Below are 12,491 nucleotides of genomic sequence, written 5' to 3'. Positions count from 1 at the left end.
CAAGGCATTCACACTCAGTCATAATCACTCATACATAAACACTCTCAATGAGTTACCTTCGTATCTTGGTGGCGTAAAGTACGATACCTTCGTACTACCTTCGGGGAATCGCCAACAAGCATACATCCACCATCATATCACCCCATATCATTCATTTAGTGATCAGATCCCAACTTCCTTGTTCAGCTAACAAGGTGTGCCAAGAATTGTACAAACAACGGGTATGCCCGTAATTTCGATCCAAGCAAAGCGAAAAAACGAGGTCGCCAAAGCCGCAAAAGGAAAGATGACAACAAAGTCATTGGAACGTGAATTAACAGTATTTAGAAAAAGAATCTAATTTTATTTGATCTGATTGGGATTATAATGGTGTTTCAAATTAGGTAGTCAAACAGTCTACTTGAATTTCGTCTTATAGTTTGTATTCCTATTAAATTTAGTATGATATAGACATATAGTTAATAATTTATTCTATAATATCTTTAGTTAATGCTGATCGAGACAATGACTACGTTTAACTTGTTAAGGCTATAGTTTCATTCTACTTGATAAGTAACTGTATGCTCATGTTCAAACTAAATAACCCATTGTACTGTGTAGCTTAATTATTTCTTTATGTGTGTCGTTTACTTGGTTGGATGTGATAGAGTTTTTTGTAGTGATGTATGGTTGATTCTTTTTGATTTTATTAGAAAGAAGCGGCTGACAAGTCACCGGAGAAGGTTTATACGTCCTTTAATGTGGCGGTTGTAAATGGGCAGAATTAAAGATAAAGCAGTTTGAATCACAAGCATTTAAATATGCCAAATAGTTAGCAGTACGTAATCGTACAAAACAGTTGGCCTCAAATCAGTCAATTCCAAAAGGGTTCAGTTCGTATAACAGTCAAAGTCTGCGACAAAAATTAATGAAACGAAGGAAATGGTGAGAGTTGAAGAGACGCCTGATGTTGATTTGTATACGTCACGACGTTATCTTTTCTCCTATCATGGTATTTGTGCCTTTTAATTTGGAACATTCGACTTGTCTGACCAGACTTCGGATATTTGAACAATTTTTTTGTTTAGAAAATAAGTAGCTTGAAATTGCCGTCTATCTCAAACCCTTATTTTTTATTTTCTGTTATAGCAATTTGTCAAAAGGTTGAATCTAATTTGCTGTTTCTTGGTTAAAAAATGTGTTCACAGAAGAACAAAATACGACTAATCAGGAAATGCTTGGCCTTGATGCATACCAATTTTTCAGTTCTTGAAGATGAAAGTAATGACATACATTTTCCATTCCCCGTGGAGATAATATACCCGATTATGTGAGGCTATGGAAAGCAGTTGTTGAACTTTCTAACCAAGAAGATGCTAAGATGTTGCTTCAGAGAGCCGTCAAGTGTTGTCCGTTGCATGTTAGTTGTGGCTTGCGTTGGCTAGTCTAGAAAATTACAATGCTGCAAAAAAAGGTGCTGAACAACGCACGTGAAAAGCTTTATAAAGAAACGGCAATCTGATTTACAGCAGCTAAACTGGAAGAAGCTAACGGGAACACAAATATGATAACTGTAACATCCCGCATTTTTCCGTTAAATTATTTTAACGCCCGTCTTTTTCTTTTTAAATAATATCCTTCATATCTAGATTCGTATCCTTTGTTAAGTAACATTTTAAATATTCTCGTTATCGGATTTTTAATATCTCCCGTACTTCCGTGTAATTTAAAATAATTCGTTTGGTCAATTCACGCACCCGCAACCGAACGCGAGGGACTAGTTTCGCCATTGGAGCAAAGATGTGACTAGCTTGACTAGTCAACACCCACCTCCCCATTTTCCTTTTCATTTTCATTTCCATTTTCTTTCTATACTTTCCAATTTTCTCTCAAACACCACTACAAAGAATCATCATCTAAATTCGGATTTGGAAGTTTCAACCAAAACAAAATACATATTTGGAATCCTCTCTTCATCCTCTTCAATTTGATACCAACTTCATCTCATTTGGGTAACTTTCTAAAATCACTAATTTTATGTGTTCTTGAGATTTTTGAGTTATAAAGTTGTTAATTAGTGTCTATGGCTCATTGTGATGTCGTGTATGTAATTTGTATGCTCGATTCGTTATTTTTGGTGTAACTAGTTCAATATGAAAATTACTTGCTAAATCCTTGATTTTGGATGATCAAATGTTGTTAGATTGTTAAAGTGCATGTTTTAAAAAGTGTTACTAGTATCATTAGCTTCGTTTTGATGTATAGGTTGATTAAGGAAACTCCAAGAACATGATTAATGATTTTGTGAACTTGGATTAGGGTTTGATGAGCTTTACATGAACTTTTGATGCGTCAAATGCCATGAGATATTGTTGTTAAGTGTTTTGTTGCAATGTGTGTTTGATTACCTTCGAAACGGCATAACATACATGTAAATTGGTTGCCCGAATCATAAAATGCGTTTTTGGAACTTGAACTTTGATTATGAATGTTTAATTGTGGTTTTTGGTTGTTATAAGTGGAAGTTTGATTGATGATATGTGTTTAGTTGCATTCCTCGTCAAAATACCTTTCCAACGATGTATGATAGGCGTTATAAGTGTTTGCGGGTCAAGAGTTGTGTTAGAATTGGTTTTGGCTCGTGCATAGTTTGAAAGACAGAAAAATAGCTGAACTACAGGTCGCGCGGCGCGCACCCTACCCCGCGCGGCGCGCCAAATGGCCTGGACAGATTCTGACCTCCATGTCCCTTTTAACGTGAAATGTTTGACTAGCTACCGACCTCCGATTCACATGAAACTTGTTTTAATATACTTGTATATGAATAATTAGAATGGAAAATTTGTCCGGGACCCGACCCGAACATGTTGACTTTTTCGTTGACTTTGACCCGACCAAGTTTGACTTTTTGTCAAACTTAACCAATTAATTATGCAATCTTCCTAACATGCTTTTATACTTGTATCTTGCATGAAACTTGACAATTTGCTTCACATGCTATATTAATCGAGTCGTATTGAGCCATAGGACTAATTGAACATCTTTGACCCTTCGTGACTATCGTTATTGATACAACCTAATTGTTTAGGTCGAGACTAGCATTGTTCTTTGCACGTTTACTTGTTGAAGTACTATTTCACTCTTGCAATCAAAGGTGAGATCATAGACCCACTTTTTACTCTTTTGAACTTACTTTTGGGATGAGAAAACATAAACGATTCTTTTGAACTAAGTGAACACAAGAACGGGAAAACAAACATTCTACATACGAGTTTAGAACGAAAATCCTCAATCCGATTATCATTAGTTACATCAGATGGTGTAAGCGAGAACTTATGTTATATGGCCATATGGGTTTGACAACCCTCATCTTTGACGGTTCGCTACCGTCTACGGATGAAATATATTTTCGAGAATCAGTGTTTGTTCTAGCACTATGGATGGGGTATACAATGGATGGAATGTTAAGCTTTGATAATTGGGTGCTCGTGAATATTAACTTTTAGAATGTATTACTATTATTTCAACTTTGCAAACCTTGTGGTTCGACTTACTTACTTTTACTCACTTACTTACTTAAACCTATGATTTCACCAACGTTTTCGTTGACAGATTTCTATGTTTTTCTCAGGTCTTGCACGATATGTGATACATGCTTCCGCTCACTATTTGATACTTGCATTGGATGTCGAGTATACATGCATTACTTGGAGCGTCTTTTGACTTTACTTTAAACCGTGTCGCCTAGATTTCAAATGTACTTATAACCTTGTAACTTAACTTTTGGTTGAACAATTCTTGTAAACTTTGAAAACAATCTTTATTTTGAAATGAGGGTGACATATTTTGGTCAAACATTGTCATAAAGACTTATGACCAGGTAATGGGACCCACGTAGTCGACGCCGTCACTTGACGATTTGTCGGGGTCGCTACAAGTGGTATCAGAGCCTTGGTTGTAGGGATTTAGAGTTCATTTGTGTTCACCCCGAGTCATAGGGTACATAGGTGAATCTAGACTACAACCGGCATATAGACTGAAGTAGGAATTACTTGACTATTTGTGCATTTATACTCGAACTCTTCTATCATATCTAACTCGTATTCGATCTTGATCTTACGTTGATAAATTTTGTTGACGCGCCACCTTGACTTTATGAAGTAATGTTAAATGCACATGAGAATCAGGGTAATATAATTTCCGGGATTATATTACGGTGATTCACATGGACGTTCCGACATTATGACATAAAGAATTTAAGGCGAGTCAAGGAAAATTTTTCTCTATATCCTTATTCCATATCACGGTTAGTATTGTTAAGAATACTAATCAACGATATTCTTGTGTCTTGAAGGAACAATGGCTCACCAAGGTCAACACAATACCCTTCTCGAAACTCTAGAACAAGCTCTTCAACGAATGATAACCACCGCCGTGGGTACGGCCGTGGCCGATCACTTTTCCAACCACACCAATCGTGGAGCCGGTAATTCAAGCGAAGGTTGCTCCTACAAGAACTTCATGAAGTACAACCCTCCCACTTTCGATGGAACCGGAGGACCGGTTGTTCTCACCCGATGGTTTGAACAAATGGAGACCGTTTTTAACACAAGCGGTTGTCGAGACCAAGATAAGGTCAAGTTTTCCACCCTCACTTTCACCGGCATTGCTCTTTCGTGGTGGAACAAGTACGTACAATCGGTGGGTATCGATGAAGCCCACACACTCTCATGGACCGAATTAAGAGAGAGAATGATCACCGAATATTTGCTGCGCGACGAGACTCGAAGGCTCGAACAGGGTCTAAGGAATTTAAGAACGGTCGGGAATGACCTCGGAGCTTATAATCAACGGTTTACCGAACTAGTCTCAATGTGTCCAAATCTCATGACTCCCGAATCCCTAAGAGTCGAACTTTACATGGATGGCCTCCCTAAGAGCATTCAACACGGGGTAATGGCATCCTAACCCACTAACCTACAAGAGGCTTTAACAAAGGCCCACCAAACTTTAGAAACGGTGAATGAAATGGAAGCACCGGTACGAATGGTCGAGAACCACCCGGGTAACAACAAAAGAAAATGGGAAGCCTCGCAACCAAGCAACCACAACAATAACAACATCTCCAAGAAGCCTTTCACCCCCGGCGGCAAGAAGGGGTATGCCGGAACCCTACCTCACTGTAACAAGTGTCGCAAACATCATTTTGGTGAATGTGGCAAACCATTTTGCGTCAAGTGTCAAAGAAGTGGCCATGTGGCCCATGTCTGTAAGGGTACCGTTACCGTCGCTCGAAGGGTGCCCAACGCACACAGGACGGGTGCATGCTTTGAGTGTGGCTAACTGGGTCATTTTAGGAATGTGTGCCCAAAGAAGAAATCAACCTCAACGCACGCCATTGAACTTTCAACATCGACACCTAGGATGCCCGAGACGACGATGGACTAGTCACGGGTACGTTTCTTCACAACAAACCGTATACTTCATACTTGTTCGATTCGATTACAGCTAGACGTTTTACAACCAAGACTTTGACTTGTACTCATTACCTTCCATCTTTTCCCCTAGATACTATTTAGGCGATTTAAGCGACCAACGGAAAAATATTGTGTGCCTATAAATATTATCGGAGGATATACGTTAAGAAATTGAACTCGACACCAATAGAACTAAGGAACTCAAAACCTATTCATTAAGGAGAAATTGTTGCCCTACATTTATGTATAGATTATTGTGAACTAAGAAATTTTCGGTTGGAAACCGATACCCTCTCCCTCGCATCCATGACCTCATGATTATTTGCACGAATCCCGTATGTTCCAAATCGACCTCCGTTCCGGTTATCATCAATTGGGGGTTAAGTGAGACGATGTCTCCTAAGCCACTTTCCGAACTCGCAACATTAGTTGTAAATCTCTCTTAGTACCGTTTGATTTATTTAGGGCTCGCCCGTATCCATAAACCTCTTGAACCGCGTATGCAAATTCATATAGACTAATCTGTTATCGTATTTATAGATGACATCTTAACTTATTCAAGTAAAGAAGGAAAACGAACAACATCACCATCTTAAGCTCGAACTTTTGAGAAAAGAGCAACTCTATACCAAATTCTCCGAGTGAGAATTTCTGTTGAACGAAGTCCAATTTTCTAGACCATGATGTTAATGGTCAAGGCATTACAATCAATCTCGAAATCAAGCCACATGTAATCAGGAAACTCTCCCAACTCAGACTTATATTCGTAAAAATATTAGATCTCACCGGTTGTTACCGAAGATTCATTTCTGACTTTTCTCGTGTGTTATCGCCAAGAAAAAGCCGTGCGCCTGCGGGCAAAGCGGACAATATTGTGGTCATGTTAAGCTGGGGTGTTACAGAATGGTATCACACGGTGTCACACGACTTTTAAACTCGTTAACTCACTAAGGAAAACTCTAAACCTCTCCGTGTTCGAACCTTGAGCGTGATTCTTCACACCAACATTTCTAGTTAAAATCGTATAGCAACAGATGGAACTCGAACATGGAAATATTTCTATTTGAACGCCGAAAGGCATACTCTCTCGACTCAAAAATCAACATAACTAAAATTCGTTATTTTACACGAAGAATTCGAATATTAAATTGTGGATCCGATCAATCTTCTCGTCATCACGTACCACACTACATACCTCTGTTATTTCACCGTCACCGTCTGATATTACTGGAATTTAAGATAGCACACAATCCAACGATACTTCACTCTTCTTTGACTTAACGCCCTTGTGTTTATGATAATCGGTCAACTATTATTCAACCCCGAACTATACAACTACGTGTACTACCTCGTTTCTCTTTCAGACTTCAACTTTTGACAACTAGAGGCACGTTATGGCAACCTCGAGATGTAAACTCATCCTATTCTAAGTCCTCATTTCACTACTATCTTTACCGTTCGCATTTCCGTTTAAAGAAACTCCTTGTAACATTTCTCCATGGATAGAGAAACTCCTCATATTACATAAGTATTCGCCACGAGGGTGAATAGTCCTAACGAACATTTTTCGAACCCTAACTAACTTGTTCAAACGTATCTTAAGAGATTCTATTCCAACACGGTGTATCTTTGTCAATTATTCCGTATTGAAATACTCGTTTCACTTCTAGTTTTACAAGGAACCTTGGGAACCCGCTTAGACATGAGTACCGCGTACCACCCACAAACTGACGAACCGAGCAAACGAACGATTTACGTCTTGGAAAGACATGTCACAAACTCGTATTGTCACCTTTAGTAGATCACTCTTACAACAGTAGTTACCACTCGTGTGTTCACGCGCACTTTCCGAAACCCTATATGACCGCTAATGTCATACCCCTGTTCATTTATCCAAAGCATCAACCACCAAAATCTGAACTCCATCAAGAAACAACAATTGAAATCATTCAAATCCGAGGAGGGCTCGAGACGATCCGTAGTCGCCAAAAGAGTTATACCAAACTTAGATGAAAACCTCACAAATCCCAGTGTGTAACCGCGTAATATTGAGAAACCGCACCTTGGAAAGGTGTAATCCATTTTGGGAAATCGAGAAAGGCTATAGCCGCAATATTGAACCTTTTGAAACCTTGGGGCGTATTGGAACCGCTTCCTACCGTTTAGAACTTCCGACTCAATTAAGTTTCCGTTTACCTTACATTTCGTGTAACAAACATAGAAACGTGTCCTGCGGAACAGGAACGTGCAATTCTTCTAAATGCACCAACTATTGAAGACAAACTTCTCTTCATAGGAAAACCAGTTGAAACCGGGGATCGTAAAAATCCAAATTCATGAGAACACTCAAGGACGTACCTTCACTTATTCATAGCATTGACATCTCCGGTCTCGAGTGAGAGGCATCGATTATTATTTTCCAACTAAATTTCGAGACGAAATTTCTTTTGAGGTGTGGATAATGTAACATCCCGCATTTTTCTGTTAAATTATTTTAACGCCCGTCTTTTTCTTTTTAAATAATACCCTTCATATCTAGATTCGTATCCTTTGTTAAGTAACATTTTAAATATTCTCGTTATCGGATTTTTAATATCTCCCGTACTTTCGTGTAATTTAAAATAATTCGTTTGGTCAATTCACGCACCCGCAACCGAACGCGAGGGACTAGTTTCGCCATTGGAGCAAAGATGTGACTAGCTTGACTAGTCAACACCCACCTCCCCATTTTCCTTTTCATTTTCATTTCCATTTTCTTTCTATACTTTCCAATTTTCTCTCAAACACCACTACAAAGAATCATCATCTAAATTCGGATTTGGAAGCTTCAACCAAAACAAAATACATATTTGGAATCCTCTCTTCATCCTCTTCAATTTGATACCAACTTCATCTCATTTGGGTAACTTTCTAAAATCACTAATTTTATGTGTTCTTGAGATTTTTGAGTTATAAAGTTGTTAATTAGTGTCTATGGCTCATTGTGATGTCGTGTATGTAATTTGTATGCTCGATTCGTTGTTTTTGGTGTAACTAGTTCAATATGAAAATTACTTGCTAAATCCTTGATTTTGGATGATCAAATGTTGTTAGATTGTTAAAGTGCATGTTTTAAAAAGTGTTACTAGTATCATTAGCTTCGTTTTGATGTATAGGTTGATTAAGGAAACTCCAAGAACATGATTAATGATTTTGTGAACTTGGATTAGGGTTTGATGAGCTTTACATGAACTTTTGATGCGTCAAATGCCATGAGATATTGTTGTTAAGTGTTTTGTTGCAATGTGTGTTTGATTACCTTCGAAACGGCATAACATACATGTAAATTGATTGCCCGAATCATAAAATGCGTTTTTGGAACTTGAACTTTGATTATGAATGTTTAATTGTGGTTTTTGGTTGTTATAAGTGGAAGTTTGATTGATGATATGTGTTTAGTTGCATTCCTCGTCAAAATACCTTTCCAACGATGTATGATAGGCGTTATAAGTGTTTGCGGGTCAAGAGTTGTGTTAGAATTGGTTTTGGCTCGTGCATAGTTTGAAAGACAGAAAAATAGCTGAACTACAGGTCGCGCGGCGCGCACCCTACCCCGCGCGGCGCGCCAAATGGCCTGGACAGATTCTGACCTCCATGTCCCTTTTAACGTGAAATGTTTGACTAGCTACCGACCTCCGATTCACATGAAACTTGTTTTAATATACTTGTATATGAATAATTAGAATGGAAAATTTGTCCGGGACCCGACCCGAACATGTTGACTTTTTCGTTGACTTTGACCCGACCAAGTTTGACTTTTTGTCAAACTTAACCAATTAATTATGCAATCTTCCTAACATGCTTTTATACTTGTATCTTGCATGAAACTTGACAATTTGCTTCACATGCTATATTAATCGAGTCGTATTGAGCCATAGGACTAATTGAACATCTTTGACCCTTCGTGACTATCGTTATTGATACAACCTAATTGTTTAGGTCGAGACTAGCATTGTTCTTTGCACGTTTACTTGTTGAAGTACTATTTCACTCTTGCAATCAAAGGTGAGATCATAGTCCCACTTTTTACTCTTTTGAACTTACTTTTGGGATGAGAAAACATAAACGATTCTTTTGAACTAAGTGAACACAAGAACGGGAAAACAAACATTCTACATACGAGTTTAGAACGAAAATCCTCAATCCGATTATCATTAGTTACAACAGATGGTGTAAGCGAGAACTTATGTTATATGGCCATATGGGTTTGACAACCCTCATCTTTGACGGTTCGCTACCGTCTACGGATGAAATATATTTTCGAGAATCAGTGTTTGTTCTAGCACTATGGATGGGGTATACAATGGATGGAATGTTAAGCTTTGATAATTGGGTGCTCGTGAATATTAACTTTTAGAATGTATTACTATTATTTCAACTTTGCAAACCTTGTGGTTCGACTTACTTACTTTTACTCACTTACTTACTTAAACCTATGATTTCACCAACGTTTTCGTTGACAGATTTCTATGTTTTTCTCAGGTCTTGCACGATATGTGATACATGCTTCCGCTCACTATTTGATACTTGCATTGGATGTCGAGTATACATGCATTACTTGGAGCGTCTTTTGACTTTACTTTAAACCGTGTCGCCTAGATTTCAAATGTACTTATAACCTTGTAACTTAACTTTTGGTTGAACAATTCTTGTAAACTTTGAAAACAATCTTTATTTTGAAATGAGGGTGACATATTTTGGTCAAACATTGTCATAAAGACTTATGACCAGGTAATGGGACCCACGTAGTCGACGCCGTCACTTGACGATTTGTCGGGGTCGCTACAATAACACTCCCCCTACTATTATATGCAAGTGACATAATTTCTTAAAAATATTACAAAGAAGGAACTAAAACACATTGAAATCAAGTTAAAACATTGCATTTGCAAGTTTTTCCTTTTATCTTCCATCCAATCTCGAGAATCAGACATCTAAAGGTGAAACCAAAGTCTCCACATACTGTGTGCAATTCATGTTCATGTAATTGATTAAAACGCGTTCGCTAATCAAACTGATATTAAGCGTTTCATAAGAGCCTTTTGAAATATCGTAGATAATGAGTTGCTTTAACGGTGTCACAAAAAGAATTTTTCCATCATCAAAAATATTAAGAGGGTGATAATAGAAGTCCCATTTGTGATCTAACGTGAACGAATATGTATTCACCCATGAGCTCTCAATGGAGGGTTCCTTCGTCACCCACAACTCGAATTTGGATGAATTAGGCATTTTGAGCCAACAAAGGCATCCATTTATCGTACCTAGATTCCCAATGATTTTCGAAGTAGATGGTAGATAAATCTCAGAAAGAACCATATCTTTAACACTGAAGGCAATCAACACATGTTCTGATCTAATCCAATACAAATATCCATTTACAAATGTACCCACATTATGTAGAAACATAGTGTACCTTATGCCGTATTTATCCGAACTCCAAGAGCTCCATGAATTCCTATTAAAGTCGTAGACCTCATAACGACGGGAATATTCTTTCAACTTAACGATTTTTAAGTCACTAGGAGTATCACCGTAGCCAAGTCCATATCCATTTCTATACTTAATCGGAGTAGGAGGATCCGGAAGTTTCTTGGAAGTAACACCAGTAAAAGGATTGTATAAAATGAAATCTATTATATAAACTATAAGGACTAACCCATTGAAGGATCCAATAAGTCTAGCAAATGGACGAATAGTATGTAGGTCCTCTAACGGATAACAACGCGTGAATACTGAATATGTACTGTCATTAGTAGATACATTACTGTCTATGAAGTATAAGTTTTCCCTATTAATGTGGAGAATGATGTTTTTATGTGATCTCAACTTCATAAAGTAAGGGTCCATAAGCATACGAAGCCAATATCTGGATACGCACCGAAATCGTAACAATGGCTTTGTTGGAAGCCTAGCAAGTATATTGAGAACAATCTCATCAGGTAAAAAGTCGACAGCGGCCATCAGAAAACCAAACACGAAATAAATATGTCTTTAATAGGCGTGCACCGGGTGGAAAACAAACAATGTCTACACAAAATAAAAGCAAGTAATCGTCAACGTCATTATATCACACACACACACACACACACACACACACACACACACACACACATATATATATATATATATATATATATATATATATATATATATATATATATATATATATATATATATATATATATATATAGATAGAGAGAGAGAGAGAGAGAGAGAGAGAGAGAGAGAGAGAGAGTATTGAAATTAAACTAGTAAAATTTAAAGATCTACATGAGAAAGTACAAAGTAAAGCAAGACACAAACATGATTTACATACCGTAACCACATCAATTTAATTATTTAGTTGGATGTTTACTAATCCCCATACCTTAAAAAATAACAAAGCATACTGTTAAACTCATTAACATGCTGCTACCCTTGTATATCATCAGCAAGAACACTTTAACTTACATCTAAAAACACTAAAAAACAACCTCATCACCTGATCATACTACTAACACAAACCTACTTCCTATGCTGAAAAAGTTGAGCCCTTCGAATACACAAAGCTGATCGGCCACTAATGTTCACCTGCAAGGCTACAATGTGGAACGATGGGTTGCCTATAATATATACATATTAATTACAATAACTTAACAGAAACATTGCAATCAAATTGTTACCAACAGCTAAAAAACGACTGGTATAGTAATTAAACAGAAAACGCAGATCAAATAACTAAGCACCCAACTTAAAACCTAAAATTACTCCAATTAACATTTGTGTAATTTAGTTATTAAACCTAACGACTGAACTAATTAACGTAAATTTAAAGATTTTATAAAACTAACCTGATGATGATTAGCAAAATAATGAATCAAAAGCCGCGCCTTTGAAACCCTAAAGCGAGAGGGAAAGACAAGACTGAGAATACGTATGCCAATCTGCCTTTCAATGTGAGGAAAGTGTATATTTATACACTTATAATTGAATAGAAGAATACGAAGATTTATA

General features: G+C 37.4%; 1 protein-coding gene across 1 annotated transcript; it reads right to left on the bottom strand.

Annotated features, from left to right (window-relative positions):
* Positions 1 to 10,421: 10,421 nt before the first annotated feature.
* LOC139841500 (F-box/kelch-repeat protein At3g06240-like) lies at positions 10,422 to 11,459 on the bottom strand. Its single transcript, XM_071831716.1, has one exon. The coding sequence runs from the start codon at positions 11,457 to 11,459 to the stop codon at positions 10,422 to 10,424; it is 1,038 nt and encodes a 345-aa protein (XP_071687817.1).
* Positions 11,460 to 12,491: the final 1,032 nt, after the last annotated feature.

This window comes from Rutidosis leptorrhynchoides, chromosome 4, assembly GCF_046630445.1.
Source record: "Rutidosis leptorrhynchoides isolate AG116_Rl617_1_P2 chromosome 4, CSIRO_AGI_Rlap_v1, whole genome shotgun sequence".
NCBI lineage: Eukaryota > Viridiplantae > Streptophyta > Magnoliopsida > Asterales > Asteraceae > Rutidosis > Rutidosis leptorrhynchoides.
This window is presented reverse-complemented; position numbering and strand designations above follow the sequence as displayed.

What these genes read in the sequence shown, in the direction of transcription:
- LOC139841500 (XM_071831716.1), bottom strand. Translation starts at nt 11,459, where the DNA reads ATGGCCGCTGTCGACTTTTTACCTGATGAGATTGTTCTCAATATACTT.